Source organism: Aotus nancymaae, unplaced genomic scaffold, assembly GCF_030222135.1.
Source record: "Aotus nancymaae isolate 86718 unplaced genomic scaffold, 86718_ANA_hifiasm-v0.15.2.pri h1tg000006l, whole genome shotgun sequence".
In the NCBI taxonomy this organism is placed as follows: Eukaryota; Metazoa; Chordata; class Mammalia; order Primates; family Aotidae; genus Aotus; species Aotus nancymaae.
The window spans coordinates 25,593,662-25,614,588 of NW_026988417.1; the positions used below are offsets into that span (position 1 = coordinate 25,593,662).

Here is a 20,927-nt window from a genome sequence, read left to right on the forward strand (position 1 = left end):
ATCATGTGTAGGGTGTGTGTGTTTTATGTATACACTGGGGAAGGGGAGATGAGAAATGGAGATCTCATTTTCTCTTTCAAAATTGATGTTACTGAGTGACTTTGTGTGTGAGTATATAGGCATAACTGGGAGGTACTGTGTTAACTAGCAATTTATTCCTCGTTGTACACATGGATGTTTTTGTTACTACAAATGTTGCTTTGTTGGACATCTTTGTATGCATGTTTTGGCACAGTAACAGATTATCTACTTGTATAATAAATTTCCAGAACTGAAATGTTTAGTTCAAAAGAATGCACATCTTGAATTATGATAGACATTGGAAAAATGTTAAAAGGGTGCCCAAGTTTAAACTCCCAACAGTGTGTGCCAGTTCTTTTCTCTCCACTTGCACATTGACACTGAGTATTATCAAACTTTAAATCTTCAGCAAGAAATTCTTCAATAATTATCTTAACATGTCACCTCCCATGAATGTTTTTTGATAGACTTGTCCCAGCTGGGTTCTGTAGCAAGCAGAGGTAGGCCAACATCTTGATTAAGAAATGAGTGCTTCTCTATGTATTTCAACTTGCAGAAAAGTTGCACAAATATTAGAAGGAAGTTCACCCAGATACCTCAGTGTTAACATTTTACCACATTTGCTTTATCCTTGTGTATATCTATACGTACACATGTGGATAACCATACCCACACGCATGCAAACTGTTTTCCCCTCTTAAACCATTTGAAGGTAAATAGACATCATACCCTGTTGTTTTTAAGTACCACAGTGTGTGTTTCTAAAAGTAAGGATGTTCTCTTCCATAACCAGTGTATAGTTATCAAAATCTGGACATTTGAATTGCTAAAATCCTATTATGTAATTTACAGATTTTATACAGATTTTGTCAGTTGAATGTCTTTTATAGCAAAAGTAAATTCTGGACTCTTCAGTTGCTATGTGTCCTTAGTCTTCTTCAATCTGGGCCAGTTCCTCAGTTTTTTGTTTCATTTTGTCAGCTGTTCCACAGTTTGGCTTTGTTCCTCAATTTGGCTTTATTCCTTATGTTTAGATTCCGGTTCTGCATTTTTGGCAATAATAGAGTATCAGAGAAGTGATGTTGTGTCCTTCTTCTTCTTCTTCTTTTTTTTTTTTTAAAGACCGAGTCTTGTCTGTTGCCCAGGCTGGAGTGCAGTGGTGCGATCTCAGCTCACTGCAACCTCTGCCTCCCGGGTTCAGCCAATTCTCCTGCCTCAGCCTCCTGAGTAGCTGGAATTACAGGTACCTGCCACCACGCCCAGCTAATTTTTGTATTTTTAGTAGAGACGGAGTTTCACCGTGTTGGTCAGGCTGGTCTCGGAACTTCTGACCTCGTGATCCGCCCGCCTCAGCCTCCCAAAGTGCTGGAATTACAAGATGTTCATTATATAGATGAACATCTTTGAAGATACATCATTGTTCATTTGTCCTAGTGGCATTTTAGGTCCATAAGGAGATAGATTTGTGTGTCTTATTCATTGATGTATACTAGCTACCTATAATTGTCTCCCTACTCAAGGTGCTCAATACGTATTTGGTGAATGAACAAATCTGGACACAAGGAGCAATAGTAGTCTTACTAATGAGCCTGTTAAGTATTTTTTTTGTGTTTAAATTACTAAGCAGCTTCCCAGTATCATTTAACTTTTCGTACTATCTGTTATCACAGAATATAGTAATAATGTATATCACCTATTTGTTTTCTTCTTTTGTTTCATATTTGCCTTGGGGGCGTGGATCAGGTGGCCAGATTTTTCTCCAATCAAATGCTGCTGAATGGTTCAGAAATCCGAGTACTTTTGAGCTGCATAAAATTTATATACTATTTACAGTACATTGGTGTAAAGTTTGGTTTGTGAGTTTGGATTGTTGATGCTTTTTATAAACTCCTCTCCAGCACATAACTCACCATGTTTCTTGTCTTGATTAATTTTGATCCCATTATTTTATCTCAATTTCTGTGTTAAATAAAAGATTTGTGAAATAGAGAAAAAATAAATTACTTCCAGTTTCACAACCCAAGGGGCGGCAAGTAGGGTGTCCCTACGAGTTTGTTTTTTAAGTCAGCTATGTTTTTCAAATCAAAGTCCTAGTAGTGTTACTAGACAGCATTCTAGATAGATTTTTCCTTTTTTTGGTACCAGTGTAATTACTATATTTTTCTGTATTCAAAAAAGTTTTTTCTTTTTTTTGTGATTTTTGATTTGCAGTTTTTATGTGAAACATCTGTTAGCCAGAAAAGGTGTTAAGATAGTGTAGTTTTGATAACTTTTATCACATTTGTCCTCAGTACACTTGTGGTCATATTCACCAATCTGTTAAGGACGTATGTAGAAGCAAATGTATCTGGTTTGGGAGAAAACAATACCTCCTCTGTGAGCAAAACAAAAATGTGTATGCAGGTTTTTTACTTACTTAAAAATTCTAATGGACTGGAGGATATGTGGGAACCTCAATACTATTTACAGGTCAGAAGCACTATGTTTAATGATAGATTACAGCTTAAAAAAAGAACCTCATACTTCCAGGTGTATGAAATCAGATTTACCTACAGTAACTAGCATTTTCCCTAGCTTTTCTTACTTTGAATATAGAATCATCGTCTTCTTAGAAGAAGAACGCTAGTGGAATTGAAGTAAAATAAATTTGCTAGTTTTACTTACGACATATATATGGTAAAGAATGTAAATTTTCTTGAGCCATACTCAATGAGTAATGCTCATTATATGAGCATTACTGGGTGGTGATGGTAAGCAAATGTTTTCTTCATTCTCACTATCAGTCTGAGGGAAAAGTATACAGAACATAGAGCAAGAAGGAAGGAGCATGGTACAAATCAACTATATTCTGGCTCATTTTTTCTTTGTTTTTTTAGTTGTTGTTAAAGCCCAGAATCATAACCTTTTTCCTTTAAATGTATGCCAGGATTATTACATTTAATATAAACTAGATTGCATATAGTATGTAGAAAATTTGAGAAACCTACTCATGCAAATGAGATGTTGATAATCTATACTTAGCAAAAAGATAAATTGGGTAGTAGCAGTGATTCTTTGTTACAAACAGGAATTAACTCATTATTTCATGAAATTAAAAGGGCCCTTAGATGCATAGGAACTGATTTTTTTCCCATTGTTAAATACGCCATATACCTATTATCAAAAATGTTTTACATAATAATTGTCTAAACATGGTTGGTCCAACTTATTTTTGGTTTGATTCTCAACATAGATCATGTCAGTAGACATCTTATCTTTAAAGATAAAAACGTGTACTTCCTTTCCCAGTGTCCTCATTGCAAGGTAGAGAGACAATATAATCAATCATTGATTTATAATTTATTAAAATATAATCAATCTGTGAGTAATTTATAGCTGACTTCTGTCGTTTTTCTGAGAAGTCATTATTTTGGTTGCATGAAATAAATATTACATTATGAATTTTGTTTAATCAAATTAGTAGTGGAAGTGGATTTTGGTAAGTGCAGGATGCATGTAGTAGCTTAGTATAACTTGACAGTTTTTAATGTGTAGCCCTATGGAGATTTATTAAATAATTAGAATTTAGTTTGATTGTGAACTTCAGAATTATACATTGTCTTTTTTTTTGTTTTATTTTGTTTAGTTTGAGATAGGGTCTTAATCCTTTTGCCCAGGCTGGAGTGCAGTGGCTTATTCACAACTCACTGTAGCCTCCATTCCCAGGCTCAGGTGATTTCCTCACTTCAGCTTCCAAGTAGCTGGGACAGCAGACTCCAGCTGCTACACCTGGCTATTTTTTGTATTTTTAGAAGAGACAGGGTTTTGCTCTGTTATCCAGGCTGGTCTTGAACTCGGGGACTCAAGCTATTGACCTGACCCGGACTCCCAAAGTGTTGGGATTACAGGTCTGAGCTGTCATGCCCAGCCAAGAATTCTGCATTGTCAACCTGCCTAATTCCTTTTGAGTTTTTTCAGAAAACTCATTTTCTTATTCTTTTCCTACTCCTATTTATATAGTCGCCATTAGTTTAAATGAGATAAACAGGAATATGATTGCATAAGCATTAAAAAGATTAAAAAGGATTACATGCCAGTAGTAGAGATGTTTTATTATATACAGAAGAAGCAATTTGATCTTACTAACATTTATGAGATTTCTAGACTTAGGATGGCACCTAGAAGGATGTATTGTTTTGTATAAAATGAAGTGAGGGAATCACCTGAGCCTGGGAATAGAGGCTGCAGTGAGTTGTGATTTAGCCACTGCACTTCAGCCTGGGCAACAGGATTGAGACGCGATCTCAAATAAAACAAAATAAAACAAAAAACAAATATATTGAGCCCTTTTGCACATACTTTCTGTGGGGCAGGAGTGTTGTTGCACAGGCATGTTTTGTAATTGTCGACTTGATCTAATGGATACTTCAAACAAAGGACTTAGATATTTTAATTAATATTTACTTGTTAATCTAATATTGACAAAATTTCAGAGCATCAAGGAGCAAAATTTACAGTTGAATTTTGAGTGCGATGAATCTCTTACTAGTCATGTAATAAATCTGTGTCAGGTCCTGTGTTACATACATCCCAAAGGGTACTTGCTGGTTACAGATTTAGTATTTGTAGCTGGTATGAAGGGTGGCAGCATCATTCAAATGCTTTATCTCATTTGTTAACTGTGTGTTTCTAAATTTTTTTTTTTTTTATGATTTTAAGCTCTTAGGTAGAATTTGGTCATACCTCACTTTGCCTCTGTTTATAAAGCATAATACGCATATTCAGATATGTCTAAGTATCTATATCTAAAGAAGTATTTTAAAGAGTAGCTTACATTTTTGACTTTTGTAAACTATTCTATATATAACCTATTAATGCAGTTTTATTGTAATCATATGTTACAGTGTACATTTAATCAGTGTAAACCTTTTTTTTTTGTAGAAAAAGATTTAGGAGCAGAATTTTTGCGTTTAATTCCATAGCTAATCAGTGTTTTGAAATCCGTGTTCTTCAGCCACCTTGCTGGTGTTACCAGTAAAACATTGTATTTTGTTTCTTTCTTTTTGTTTTTAGAGCAGGGTCTTGCTCTGTCACCCAGGCTGGAGTGCAGTAGTGTAATCTTGGCTCACTGCAGCCTCAACTTCCTGGACTCAAGTGATCCTCTCACCTTAGCCTCCTGAGTACCTGGGATTAGGGGCTCATGCCACCATGCTGGACTAATTTTTGTACTTTTTGTAGAGGCAGGGTTTCGCCATGTCTCAAATTCCTGAACTCAAACAATCCACCCACCTTGGCCTCCCAAAATGCCGGGATTACAGGTGTGATCCACCATGCCTTGCCTTGTTTCCTGATTTTAGAAATTGAATATTAGGTATGACAAAATTAAATAGAACTAATCATAAGTAATTCTTCTTTCAAAAACTTGGGTTATTTGCCCATTTTTTTGTGCTATTTCTCCTCCTCCCCAACCCCACCATGGAGTTTTGCCCTTGTTGCCCAGGCTGGAGTACAATGGTGCGATCTCAGCTCACTGCAACATCTGGCTCCCAGGTTCAAGTGATTCTTGAGATTCTCTGCCTCAGCCTCCCGAATAGCTGGAATTACAGGCATGTACCACCATGCCTGGCTAATTTTGTATTTTTAGTAGAGACAGGGTTTCTCCATGTTGATCAGGCTGGTATTGAACTCCTGACCTCAAGTGATCCACCGGCCTCGGCCTCGGCCTCCCAAAGTGCTGGGATTATAGGTGTGAGCCACCGTACCCAGCCTTTTGTGCTATTTCAATTAAAGCCGTTTTTCAGTATTGCAGGTTTAATGAAAATACTAAAATATTCCAGTCATAGATACTTATTGCTTATGAATTATCAATTCATAAACTGTGTCTTAGGATATTTAACTACTCAACAAAATGAACTAAGTGGGTTCCTGTGACTTTTATCATCAAAGTTACTAATCTTGTGAAACATTACAAATACAGTAGAGAAATCTTTAAGTAAATAAGACTTCATACCCTATAACTGTGTTTATGAAAAAGTCACGTAACTGTTGATAACTACAATCTTGCCTCAAAATGAAAAACAACTTCTGTTGGTCTTGTTCAAGTGCTGTGCCTTCACTGTCTCTTTTAGAAGTGTATACTTCCTATTTCAGAGGAAATAACAGGTTATCACATAGAAACCACAGTTTCTTCTTCATATACTTATTTATCTCTATTAAAATCATATTTAGTTCCTTTAGTTATTTTGGCTTAACTACTTGTAACTAAAAATGATAGTAATTACTGGCTCTTATTGAGTACTTACTGTGTTTCATGCACTACTCTATTTTCTTCCCTCTCTCCCTCCCTTTCTTCTTTCTTTCATTTTCTTTCTTTCTTGACGGAGTTGCACTCTGTCGCTCAGGCTGGAGTGCAGTGGCATGATCTTGGCTCACTGCAACCTCCATCTCCTAGGTTCAAGCAATTCTCCTGCCTCAGCCTCCCGAGTAGCTGGAATTACAGGCCCGTGCCACCACATCTGGCTAATTTTTGGATTTTTAATAGGAAGGGGTTTCACTATGTTGGCCAGGCTGGTCTTGAAATCCTGAAATCAGGTGATCCACCCTCCTCAGCCTCCCGAAGTGCTGGGATTACAGGCATGAGTCACCGTGCCTGGCCTTATGTGTTTTCTATATATTGATTAATATATTTAATTCCCTCAACAACTCTTTGAAGTAAGCACAGTCACTGTGTCCTTTTTACAGATAAGGAAACTGAGATCTAGAGAGTCAAGTAACTTGAGGGTTACACAGCAAATAAATGCCAAATCATGGATTTGAACCCAGCCAATCTTACTCTGAGCCTTTCTCTTAACTGCCAGGACTCAAGCTGTTGACTCTAGCTTGGTACTCTAGTTCCAGCCTGAGTTGCACTTTCTTGCCTTTGCTCCTGCTTTTCTCTTTGTCCACTCCCAACCAGCTGAAATGCTTCTATGCTAGGCCATTTTAAAGGCTATAGACTATAGGCAAATTAAATAGTTAAAATCTAGGAAGTCTGATTTCTGCCTAATGCTTACTTTGTGACATTGGGCTTGTTGCTTTTTACGTCTTTAAAATAAGGCCTGTTTATACCCAATAGAATTTTCTTCTTGCTTTTAGCCAGAGTCTTGCTGTGTCATCCAGGATGGAGTACAGTGGCGCAGTCATGGCTCATTGTAGCCTTGAACTCTTGGGCTCAGTCTGTTTTGCTACCTCAGCCTCACAAGTAGCTGCAACTACAGGCATACACCACCACACCTAATAGAATTTTTTTTTTTTTTTTGAGACAGGGTCTCACTTTTGCCCAGACTGGAGTGCAGTGGCCTGATCTTGGCTCACCGCAACCTGTACCTCTCAGGCTCAAGGGATTCTCCTGTCTCAGCCTACTAAGTAGCTGGGATTACACATGCACGCCACTACCGCTGGGCTAATTTTTGTATTTCTAGTAGAGACGAGGTTTCACCATGTTGGCCAGGCTGGTCTCTAACTCCTGACCTTAAATAATCTACCTGCCTCAGCCTCCCAAAGTGTTCGAATTACAGGCGTGAGCTGCTGCGCCCGACCAATAGAATTATTTTATAATGATTACATAGGTTGTATAACAGATGTATAGCGTTGTGCCTCACACATGATAAACTTCGTGAGGGTCTTTGGTTAGTTTTTTTATTGGTAAGTCATCCATAAAAGATACCTACCCTCCCCACGTAATCAGTGTGCTACTTGTTCAGAGTGGGTCCATAAGGCTTACTTAGGGTATGTTGTTTGTGTTTAAGAACCATTTTTAAATGTGTATTTTGTAATTTTGGGATACAAATGCTTACCAGAGGATTTCTGTCTTCATTGTGTTTCAGAGACATTGAAGTATAGTCATAACGGAGATTTTATGATGCCTGAAAAGCTTACTGTAGAGTGTATCATACGGCTTACTTAATTTATTTTCTTTATTTTTTTTCCCAGGAAATTTGGTGAGCGGCCTCCACCTAAACGACTTACTAGGTGAGCATTATATTAGTCAGCTTTTTAAACACACATTTTATGAAAGTATGGATCCTGTTGTTTTAGAAATATATTATGTACTCTTGAAGTCATTCAAATATTACTATCTAGAGTATAAACTTATTCTCATCTTCCCTTTCCCTCCTCTTTCCTCCCCTCCCCGACCAAAAACAAGAATAAAAGGATATAATTGAAAAGGGAAACTGAAACCTGAGAATTAGTCTTGACTCTCATGTAGTGAATACAACATGGATGGCAGGGTAGAGATAGCTTTCTATATCACACTATGGTTAGCCCATCACAATTTGTTGATTGTAGGTGAAATTTGAAAGTAAATGCTTTTAGGAAAGAATTTTAAGGAAAACAAAATTTTTCCCATTTTAAGAAAACACAAGTTTTATCAATTCTTGAGTATAAAAAGTTGTACAGTATACATTTTGAATATGAATGTTAAAAGTATTAGTCTTAAATGATTTAAAAAATTTCCAGCAGCCAGAGTTGTAAAATAGAGATCTAGTTCTATAGCCATTTCCTATAGTCAGTACAAACCTCACATCATTAGCAGTTTATTTTTGGTGTCTTTGAAGCAAATTGTATGTATATATGTATATGCCTGTCCTTTTTCTTCATAAACTCACCTGAGATCACACTCTATCATTGTTCTACACCTTTTAACGCCACTTAACAGTACATCTTCTACCTTGATATTTCCCTTTGATGGCTCCATGGTTTTTCATTGTTTTCATACAATTTTTAATTTAATATTTCACATTGATGACCATTTAGGTTATTTCCAAATTATTGCTATTATTTTAAAAAGCTGTTACACTTAAGAAGAATGATGGCGACCTACAGAAGGATACAAAGGACAGTTTGAAGGGGAAATCTGGGACACTTTGATCAAGATAAATAATAATAGTAATGGATTAAAACCCATGTAATAAAACAACAGCTTAGAAGTCTATACTGAGATAATTAATCTCAGGATAAATATTATTTATTTATATAAATAGAAATTATTTGTAATCAATAAATGGGGTAAAGAGGATAGCTTTTCCTTACAGAAGCACGTTGCCTAATAAATGTAGAAGGAATGTAAGGTTTTGATAACCTGCAATAGACAAAAATCATCAGTGGATGCTTCCACGACTGGATTCATGTTTGATGATAAACACAATATTTACAGAGTCTCAAGGTATATCCTCACAAAATATGTATTTAATGATAATAGGGAAAAGTAATAACATGACAGTGGAGAAACCTGTCAGACATCACCTTAATTATGTAAATTATTATCACCAGTAATGGACAAATAGATATCATGTGCATCCCAAGAAAGACACATGATCACTTTTGTGGTATTCTTGCCAAAATTACATAAGCTAAATCTAACAATAAGGAAACGTCAGACAGAAATAAATTCAGGGACATTCTAGAAAATAAATTTTTATGTGTGCTTCCTAAATTTTAAGGTTATAAAATACAAAAGATTGAGAAACTCCTCTAGATTAAAGGAAACCAAAGACACAGAGCTATAGTTATCCTAAACCAGGAAAAAAAATTTTTCTTTTGCTGTAAAGCTGGAGTTGCCAAATGTTTTCTGTAATGGATCAGATAATAAGCATGTTAAGTTTAGAGGGCCTCACTAAGTGTGTTAGGACTTCTGGACTCTGTCCATGTATCCCCAAATCAGCCGTAGACAGTTTCTAAAAGAATCGCATATCTGTGTTCCAGTACAACTTTATTTACAAAAACTGGTGGCCCTCCTGATTTGGCCTGAGGACAGTGGTAGTCTCTCAGAATACCTACTCCACCCACCAGGGGTCCCCATAAAGGATTTCTGTGGGACAGCTGGCAAAATTTGAATAAAATCTGTAGATTAGGTATTAGTATTGAATCAGTGATAATTGTATGAAAAAACGTACTTGTTGTTAGGAAATAAATGCTGAAATATTTTGGATAAAGTAGTACTATATCCGCAGTGTGCTCTTAAATGATTTAAACAACATAATATGCAAATAAGGTGTAAAATGTTAGCCTTACGGAGGTCTGAGTGAAGGGAGACTAGGAATTCTTTGTACTACTTGTACTGCTTTTACAGCATTTCTGTAATCTCAGTATTATTTTGAAATTTAAAATATTTTTTTGAAAAAGCATTACATAAATATTCTAGGTTAAGTGAACTAGGAAAATATAGCTTGTCTCACAGGGCATGTAAATATATTTTTAATTACTTGTTTATATATATATATAATATATATAAAATCTGTTGAGTAAATTCTGGTAAGTGGAATTGCTATATTCATATGTGTGTAAGCATTTTGAAATTTAAAATTTAACATTTTTATTTCATTACCAGCAGCAGAGTGACTGCTAATGATATATTTTGATGAGTAAGTTAGTTAATGTAAAATAACATTTTCTAAAAATAACAATCAATACAGTAATAAACTTCATGAAGAAATTTGCCTTTCTTTCCCCCTAAATATATGCAGTAACTCCCATTTACTTTATCAATATTTTCCATTGTTTGCCTTTTAAACAGTTTCCCCTCTTTGGAAAACTTTAGTAGCTTTTAAGACTTTTGCCTCTTGCCAAGATGGAGTAACATGAGGTAGAAATACTCTCTGGCTTGGAACAAAAACCTGGACAAAATATGTAAAACAACAATTTTCCAGATATTGAACATCAGACATGGAAGGATAAGTGATTCCTGAGAAACTGGGATTCCACAGAGGGCAAGACAGTTAGTAGGGCTGCAAAGTGGAGAGAAATGAACTGTACAAACAGTTCCAGAGATCTGCAGAGGTTTCCTTTCAGTCTTCAGCTGAATATTGATCAGCATGCTTGTGTAAGGAAACTACTCCGTGGTGGGGACTGGGGAAAACCATCCAAAAAAAATTAGGGGGAACAGTTTCTAAAGTTCACTTAGGGCTATGAATTGTGCCTGTTAACAGTAGCCAGAGTGGAAAATCTCATAATTTATAGGGCATTCACTAGAGTGCTTAGAAGGGTTTTGTTTTAGTAGTAATATAAAATTGGGTCCAGACTAAAGATGCTCTGTTTTTACCTGGCAAACTTAAAGAAGGATCGAAAGAATCAAACTTAACTGTGTACCACAACAAAGCTCAAGACCATAGGAATAGAAAAATATCCAGCACTTAGAAGGGCAAAATCGAAATATGCCGGTCTTACAAAGGAGCAAGAAAATACCCGTAACAAGAAAAAAATCAGTGAATCAAAACCAACCCACAAATGACATGAGTGATAGAATTATTAGATAAGAACATTAAAACAGTAATTTTTTTGTTTTTTGAGATAGGGTCTCACTATGTTGCCCAGGCTCATCTTCAACTCTTGGCTTCAGAGAGTCCTTCTGCCTTGGCCTCCCAAAGCGCTGGGATTATGGGTGTGATCCGTGGTGCCCAGCCTAAAACAGTTATTATATTTGTGTTCTATATGCCCAAGGGTGCCAAGATTAAGAGCTGGGAAAATTTTTCTTTAAAGACTCAGATGGTATATATTTTAGGCCTTGTTGCCCATACAACCTCTATCATACTACCCACCTCTGTTGTAGTACAAAAGCAGCAGTGTGTAAACAATTAAGAGTGTCTGTACAGTGAAGTATAACTTTATTTGTAAAATAGGTGGTAGATAGGATTTGGCCTATAGGCTATAATTAGTAGACACCTGAGCTAGAGGAAAGTTTAATAGAAGACATAGAAGATGACACGCACACGCGTGCGCGCGCACACACACACACACACTCTCTCTCTCTCAAATTAAATCTCTAAAGATGAAAACTACAATATTTAAGGTGGAAAAAGGTACTTAAGATTAATTTCAGAATGAACAAAGTAGGTTAGTAAACATAAAGATACAGCAATAGATGAAGCACAAAAAGAAAAAGTGAAAAAAAGTGGTGAGCATTAGTGAGCCATGGTTTATTGTCAAGTGGCCAAATATATATGTGGTTAGTCATTGAAGGGAGAATATGATTAAAACAATATATGAAAAAATCATGGCAAAAATGTTCTAACTGGGAAATGAGTGAAAATGGTAAAACCATCTAAGCTGGATGCTGTGGTTCATGCCTGTAATCCCAGCACTCTGGGAGGCTTAGGTGGACAGATTGCTTGAGCTCAGGAGTTCAAGATCAGCATGGGCAACATGGAGAAACCCTGTCTCTATCAAAAAGTTTTTTTAAAAAGTTAGCTAGGTGTTGTGGCACATGCCTGTAGTCTCAGCTACTTGGGAGACTGAGGTGGGAGGATCACTTGAACCCAGGAGGCAGAGGTTGCAGTGAGCCAAGATCACACCACTGCACTCCAGCTGGGTGACAGAGTAAAAAAAAAAAATCAGGTAATCCTGAGTACAAAAACTACCCAGAAGCACTCTAATCAAATTGATTAAAGTCAGTGATAAAGAAAAAAACAACAGAAAACAAAAGACAAATTACACACAGAGGAACAAAGAGAGGAAGACAGCCGGTTTTTCATCTGAAACCTTGTTATGGATAAGACAGAGCAAGTGCTTTGAAGTGCTCAAGGGAGACCTATACTTGTCAACCTAGAATTCTACACCCAGTAGATATAGACCTTTTTATGCATATTAAAAATTGAAAGAATTTATTGCAAATAGACCTTAGCTACAGTGTTAAAAGAAATTCTCCAAGCAGAAGGACAATTATACTAGATAGAAATCCGATTCTGTACAAATTACTAGTATCAAGAACAAGAAAGGTGACATCACTACAGAGTCACAGATATTTGAAGGATAATAAGCAAATATTATAATTAACTTTTTGACAGTAATACTCAACTTTTGAAGAAATGCACAAATTTCTTGAAATTAACAAACTACCAAAGCTTACTCAAGAAACAGGTAACCTGAATAGTCCTATATCGTAGGAAATTGAACTTATAAGCCTTCTGACAAAGAAAACTGTAGGCCCAGATGGCTTCACTGTTGAATTCTATATATTTAAGAAAAAAAATTTTCTTGGTTCTATACATAACTCTTTCAGAAAATTGGAGAGCAGGACATACTTCTCAGTTCATTCTGTGAGCATAGCATTACCCTGTTGTGAAAAGCAGGCAAGAAAATGAAATTACGGACCAATATCCCTTGTGAACATAGATATAAAAAGTCTTAACAAATTTTCAGATGGAATCCAACAGTATATTAATGGGATCATACGTCATGACCTAGTGAGCTTTATCTCAGGAATGGAAAACAGTTCATGTAATTCAGTGTATTCATGGAACAAAAAAGGAAAATCATGGTTATCTTAGGGGATTTAGAAAAAGCTTTTGACATCCATTCTTAATAGAAATTCTCAGCAAACTTGGAGTAAAAGAGAATTTCCTCATTGTAGGGTGCCTATGAAAAAACAGCATTTTACCACGTGCTGATGGTGAAACACTGAATGCTTTTCCTCTTCTAAACACTGAATGTTTCCTCAGGAACAACACAGGATGTCTGCTTTCACTGCTTCCGTTTAACACTGTATTTGAGGTTCTAATTGGTACAATAAGGCCAGAAGAAGAAATGAAAGACACCTAGATGGGAAAGAAAGAAGTGAAACTGTCTTTATTTGCAGATATCATGATCATCTATATAGAAAATGCAGCAGTATCTTGCTACTAGAACTAATGAGTGAGTTTAGCAAGGTAGTAGAATACATGATTAACCTATACAACTAAATTGTATTTCTGTATACCAGTGGGCAATGGGAAATTGAAATTTGAAAGCAATACAGTTTATACAGTAGTATAAAAAAATATGTAATTCCTCAAAAATATGACAGAACGTGCAAAAACTCTACACCGAAGACTACCAAACACTACTGGGAGAACTTGAAGTTCCAATTAAATGTTCTTTAGGTAGAAGACTTAATATTGTTGACGTGGGCTGGGTGCGATGACTCACACCTGTAATCCCAACATATTGAAAGGCTGAGGTGTGAGGATCACTTAAGGCCAGGAGTTTGAAACCAGCTTGGGCAACAAAGTGAGACCTTGTCTCTACAAATAATAAAAAAATTAGCTGGGCATGGTGGCATGGGCCTGTGGTCCAAGCTTCATTGGGAGGCTGAGGCAGGAGGAATGCCTGAGCCCAGGAGGTTCAGGCTACAGTGATCCATGTTTGCACCACTGCATTCCAGCCTAGATGGTAGAGCGAGACCCTATCTCAAACAAATATATATAGTTAAAATGTCAATTCTTCTCAAATTGATTCTATGGATTCAACACAATCGCAGTCAAAATCTCAGCAGGCTTTCTTTGTAATAGTTGATAAGCTATTTCTAAAATTTATATAGAAATGCAAACAATCTTGAAAAAGAGCAAAAAGAACTTATACTGCTTGGTTTCAAAACTTATTATGAAGCTATGGTAATTTAAAGTATTGTTTGGGATAAAGATAGCTAAGTAGACCATTGTGTTAGTGGCCAGAAATAGTTATTCAGATATGGTCAGTTGCTTTCCAGTCAAGGTGCAAAGGCAATTTAGCTAGATTTTTAAAATGATAGTCTTTCTAATAGTTGATTGTGGAACAATTGGATATCCATTGGTCCTTTAACCCCCTCCCCCACACACAAAGTAACTACAGTCTATACATAGTACCATATTAAAAAAAATAGCTCAATGTAGACCTAATTATAAAACTTTAAAGTATACAGCTTTTAGAAGAAAACATAGGAGAAAATACTGTTTATTAGGCAAACATTTCTTAGATACTAAAAACACAATCTGTGGAAGAAATTAATAAATTTTACTTCATCAAAATAAAGAACAAAGATTAAAAGACTCTGAAAAGTAAATAATAAGGAAATAATCAATTTTTAAAGGGCGGAAATGATCTGAACAGATACTAATCCAAAGAATGTGTGAATATGACAAATACCCATTAAGGAAGGGCAAATTAAGACTACAGTGAGTGTGTTAGTCCCATTGGTTTGCTGTAACAGTGTACCATTAACTGGGTAGCTTATAAACCACAAATTTATTTCTTATAGTTCTGGAGGCTGGGAAGTCTAAGATCAAGACACCAGTGTGTTTCATGTCTGTTGGGAGATGCTTCCTGGTTGATAGATGGCAGTCTTTTTTATGTGTGCTCACATGGCAGGAGGGACAAGGGCACTGATCCTATTCTCGGAGGCTCCATCCTCATGACCTCATTACCTCCCAGATGCCCCACCTCCTACTACCATGGCATTCCTGATTAGGTTTCAGCATAAGAATTTTGGAGGGACACATAGAGTTTCTAGCAGTTAGATACTATTAATATTATATAGCTGTTAAAATGTCTGAAATTTAAAGCCCTCATCATGTGGAACAGCTAGTACTTTTGTACATTGGCAGTGAGTATATAAAGTGGTACAATAATTTTGGAAAATAATTTAACACTTTCTTAAAATGTTAAACCTCTACCATAAGGCCCAGTCATTCCATTTCTACATATTTAACCAAGGAAAATGAAAACATCTTAATACAAAGGCCTGAACACAAATGTTCATATTAGCTTTATTATAATAGTCACACAGACATAACCCCAATATCCAGCAACAGGTGAGTGGATCAACAAATTGTAGTGTGTTCTACAACGAGTTTCTATTAAGCAGTAAAAAAGGAATGAACTTGATACATGCAACAATATAGATGGATCTTAAAATAATTACACTCAATTTTCTAAATGTATCAAGATAAAAGTATATATACTGCATGAGTCTACTTACCTAAAATTACAGAAAATGCAAACTGATCTGTAGTGACAAAAAGTAGATCCATGGTTTCCTGGGGCAAGGGGAGGCAGGAGGAAAGATTACAAAGAGGCAGAAAGGAAACTCAGAATTGTGAATATCTTTATTTTGATTTTGGTTATGGTGTATATACATATGCTAAAACTCGTCACATTGCACACTTTAAAGTAAGTGTATATTATTGGATTTCAACTAAATCCCAATAAAGCTGTTAAAAACTTAGAAGATTTTACACTTTAAAAATATTCTAAAAAGGATTAGTGTATGTTCCTGGGAAAATTAAGGTACTTTTTTTGTTTGTTTGTTTTTCTGTTTTTTTTTTTGGGGGGGTGGGGCAGAGTCTTGCTCTGTCGCCCAGGCTAGAGTAGAGGTGCCTGCCACCATGCCCGACTAATTTTTAATTTTTAGTAGAGGTGTGTTTTCACCACGTTGGTCAGGCTGGTCTCAAACTCCTGACCTCAAGTGATTCGCCTGCCTTGGCTTCCCAAAGTGCTGGGATTACAGGTATGAGCCACCATGCCTGGCTTCAGGTAAGTTTTATATCTATTTAAATCTCTGAAAGAGAGCAAACTACAGATTTATATTGTTTATTATTGAAGCTAAAATAAGGCAAATTTAGCAAAAAGTTTGTATAACAGCAAATGGAAATGTGAAATCAATGACTAAATCAGTGATAGAAGTTTATTTTATTAAGCACAAACTTGGAAATCAGAAATTTCCCTTTTGATAGATAATATGTTACAATTTTAAGTACCATCTGGCTTTTTTTTTTTTTTTTTTTTGAGAGAGAGACAAAATCTGGCTTTATCACCCAGACTTGAGTGCAGTAGTATAATCTTGGCTCACTGCACCCTCTGCTTCCTGGGTTCAAGCCAGCTTCCCACCGCAGCCTCCTGAGTAGCCAGGACTACAGGTGCACACAACCATGCCCTTCTAATTTTCATATTCTTTGTAGAGACACGGTCTCCCTATGTTGCCCAGGCTAGTGTTGAACTCCTAAGCTCCAGTGATCCCTCTGCCTCGGCCTCCCAAAGTCTGGGATTACAGACGAGAGCCACCGCACCGAGCCTTGAGAATGCTTTTTAAAATAGTTTTCTCTCCTTTTCCTTTAAAGAATATTCAAGTTAAGAAAATTTTAGTATCTTTTATTTTGTTTGATGAAAAACATTTTAACATTTTCTCTCTCCATTGAGGTGTAGAGAGTTTAAAATTGAGCAGATTTTATTCCTTAAAAAAAAAAAAATTCTTACTCCCATTTTCCCAATTAAGAAATATTGAGAAAGTATCCTGTTCCAAGGTCATCTTTTAGATAGTGTTCTAAACATAGTTCTGCTGACACAGAGTTTAAACTTTTGATTAAGGCTAGTTAATAATATATACTATTCAGTGTTACTGTGGATTCACTTTTTTAAAAAAAGTTACATTCTTTTAGGATATATATGATAGGAATTGAGTGTTGACTTTTAAGGGCATCCCAATCTCTTGAAGTACTCTCTTTAATGTGGCCCACAGGTATAACTTGACTGTCAGTTTAAAAACAACAACAAAAAACCCAAATAGAATAATCAGATGTTATACTAATGCATAGAACAATTATTCTTGTATTGTTGAAGCTTTTAGAGCCTCAAATCATTTTGTCATTTAGAGCCTGAAAATCTTAGTTGCAGTGCACTTAAGCATTGGTCTTCAGGAGTGCTTAGTGTGTCGTGTTGAGGTGCCTGTTCCTTAGATATGAGTAGGCCTGAGCTCTGAAGTGCTTTTTTTTTTAAAAAAGAGATATTACTCAGCTTAATACTCTGTTGTACTATGTGACTCTGTTCTGTTGTTAATAACCAAAAGGTTAGGCTGGAATCCTGAAGACTTCTAAAGAAGGTAATCTTAACCTTCTTCTCTCCTACAACACTCCAGACTAGTAGCCATTAACTCATGCTTTTGGTTGAATTTGTTTAATGTCATGAGGTTTTCTTCATAAACATTTACCATTTCTTCAAGGTTTATTGTAATTGTTCTAACTATTTTGTAGTGTTCTCGCACTCAGAATACCTTTTCTCTGTCACTTGGCCTAATACTTTTTGCAAAGCCCATCTTCTGTTGGTCTCCCTGCTGTACCTCTCTGTTCTCACATATACCTACATTGTGGCCATGGTCTTATATGGAAACAATCAGTTTCTGAAATTCTATTGGGCTTGCTTTGGAGGTTGCCTCAGAGTAAGTAATAATACCTTAAGGTGAAGGTTAAGAACTAAGCTTCAGGCCAGGCATGGTGGCTCAGACCTATAATCCCAGCATTTTGGGAGGCCACGGCAGAAGGATTGCTTGAGCCTAGGAGTTTGAGACTAGCCTGGGCAGCAGAGGGAGAATTACAAAATATTAAAGAATTAGCTGGATGTGGTGGTGCACATCTGTGGTCCCAGCTACTTGGAAGACTAAGGTAGAGTGATCCCTTTACCCTGGGAAATTGAGGCTGCAGTGAGCCGTGATTATGTCACTGTACTCCAGTTTGGGTGACAAAGTGAGAACCTGCTTCAAGAAGACAAAAAAAAAAAATAGCTTTATATCTATTGTCCAAGTTGACATGGGTACTATGGTTTGGATATTTGGACCCTCTAAATAGCATGTTGAAATTTAGTCCCGAATGTTTAAGGTGGGTTCTAATGGGAGGTGTGAGTCTGGCACCTTCCCTTTCTTCTTCCTTTGTTGCCCTGTGATCTCTGCATGCTAGCCCCCCATTAGCCAGGAGTGGAAGCAGCTTGAGCCTTTCACCAGAGGCCCAGTCTTCCAGTGTGCAGAACTGTGAGCCCAGTAAACCGTTTTCTAAAATAAATTACCCACTTTCAGCTATTATTTTATAGCAACACAAACGGACTAAGATGATTATATGTTCATATTTGTCTACTAACTTAGGGATTGCATTGTCTTTGGGAAAACCCCTGTTTTTTTTTCTTTTTGTATATCTTCTCTTCCCTATCCATAGCATGTAATTTTTAGAAGCATTTTACCAGTGCCTAATGAGAAACTCTTAAAACAATGTATTTTCTTTGTCTACTCTGGATTATGGTTAAAGTTTGTTTTCTGTACCTGTTACTCTTTATGATCCATCTCCTCACTTTGAAATGGGAAAGCCATCCATTTTTAATTGTTAACATTGGTCATATTAATATGTTTCGGCCCTTTTCTGGTAGACAGGTTTCTTTGCATGACGGGGTGCAATATTCATGTTTCAACCTAGTCATGTATTATTTTATTTCATCATAAGACCCCTATGAGTAACAAACATCATGTAAAGTAGGTAAATGTAAAATGAATTTAAATTGATACTCAAATTAAACCCTAAAGTTGATCTGCTACGTGAATAGTAATAAATGACCTTTGCTGTATGTAGTTTGTTAGTCAACTTATCAGTCCATATATCGGTAAATAATTTATACTAAAAAGTGGTTGCAAATGATATTCAACTTTACTTAGACCAGTCGCATGTTTGTAGGGTATCTTGAGGGAATAAGAGAATGGAGTAGAGTAGGAAGGGACTCTGTGGTCTGATCCCTGGGATTCGAAGAGTCAAGTTTGCATCAACCAGGATTAGAAATAGAACCAAGGTGGTGAACCTGCCGTTGATTGTCATCACCTTGTGCTGTTTTATGTTTTCAAATTCCTCTAGTTCCATATTTTTCTCAACATAAGATGTAAAACCTTAAGTAGCAAAACGGTTTATTTGTACAATAACCTTTTAGGCTTATTGTACAAATATGATGTATTACAGATGTGTTGATGACCCATTGCTCTCAATGTCACGACCTATGCCTGTTTGGGAGTAGGGAGCGGGGAGGGGAAAACCAAGAGTTGTTCAGAATTTGAAAGGATGTGTCTCATAGCTATGTGGCAGGATTCAAAGCAATTTACTTATTTATCTGCAAAAAACTTTGTGGAATTTTGAGACATTTTTACTTTTATCACAAAAAGAGAGGATTGAAGTGAGATTTGCAGGTGTTTCCCTTGGAACAGGACCTGTACTGTTGTTTGGCTTTGGTCACTGGTAGATGTCCACTCATAGTATAGCAGCCTCAATGTTTTGTTGTATTACAAGGGCACCAGGACTTTGTTGACTATTGATAGTATCCCTAGATTGTCATCTTAAAAACTGGCCCTCAGGCAAATAGTAGTTCTCAGAAAGCTTCCTTGGGGGAAAAACAAGGAGATCTTAGTCTGGCCTAATAGCTTGGAAAAGGAAGCCTACAAATATCCTCCTCTTGAAGATTTGTTTAAGGCTCTGAGTAGTCCTGTCATTAATTGGTTTCACTTTATTTTATCTGATTTCATTGAAGCGGCTTTGATTGAGACAGTCTCCTTTGTAAACCATAGCTATTGTGGAGCTCACTTTGAGAAAAAGTGTCTGAGACAGTGTGAAAAGCGAGACTGCCAGAACAGAATCTGACAAAAATAGGGCATTTCTTTGAGGTTTTGTGGGGGTGCGTATAAATCCGGATGCCTTTTGGCAGCAGCCCAAAGTAAACATGAGAAGTCGAGCTGAGCTTTCTGAACTGTCAGTTGTCCCTAAGTCCAGTTTTGAGGAAGAGTTTTATTTAAAAAAAAAAAACAAAAAAAAAACTTGATTGAATGTCAGCCATGTAATATACTGAATTGATTTAATAATTAGAATTCTGTTTTACAACTTTTCTTTAAAAACTTTTACTTTTAAAAATTGTCTGCAGGGATCGGCAATCATTTTCTGTAGCATCAAGTAGTATATATTTTAGGCTTTGAGGGCCACATACTGTCTCTGTTGGGTATTATTAGTCTCTGTTCTATAACTCTTTAAAAATGTAAAAGGCATGCTTAGCTTCTAGGGGGTACAGAAACAGGCTGCTTCATGATTTGATGACCATGGCCTGTAGTGTTTCTCAGTTTGGTCTTCAGCTCTCTAAAATGTATACTTGTGTGATATTGTGTGTGTGTGATTACTTTGAAAATTCTTGATACGACAAAGATAAATTTCTTTACTACAAGACAGAGTTCGTTTTGGAACTTTTATTATTTGGATTTTACAAGTGACAGTAATCCAATTTGAGAAATGCAGAGAGTGAGCCTGAAGGTAAGGATGACTGGACCTCCCATCTTTGTGGTGGTTTTCTCCCATTCCCTCTCCTCTACACTCACT

The 20,927-nt window shown here is 36.4% G+C and overlaps 1 protein-coding gene across 3 annotated transcripts in view; it reads left to right on the plus strand.

The window, feature by feature from the left end:
- Positions 1–20,927, plus strand: part of RBPJ (recombination signal binding protein for immunoglobulin kappa J region) — a 107,228-nt gene that overhangs the window by 47,471 nt on the left and 38,830 nt on the right. For all 3 annotated transcript variants that reach the window (XM_012472429.2, XM_012472430.2, XM_064366207.1), the window contains one exon: positions 7,972–8,010. In XM_012472429.2, coding sequence (XP_012327852.1) covers positions 7,972–8,010 — 39 coding nt within the window. The remainder of the gene's footprint in view (positions 1–7,971; positions 8,011–20,927) is intronic.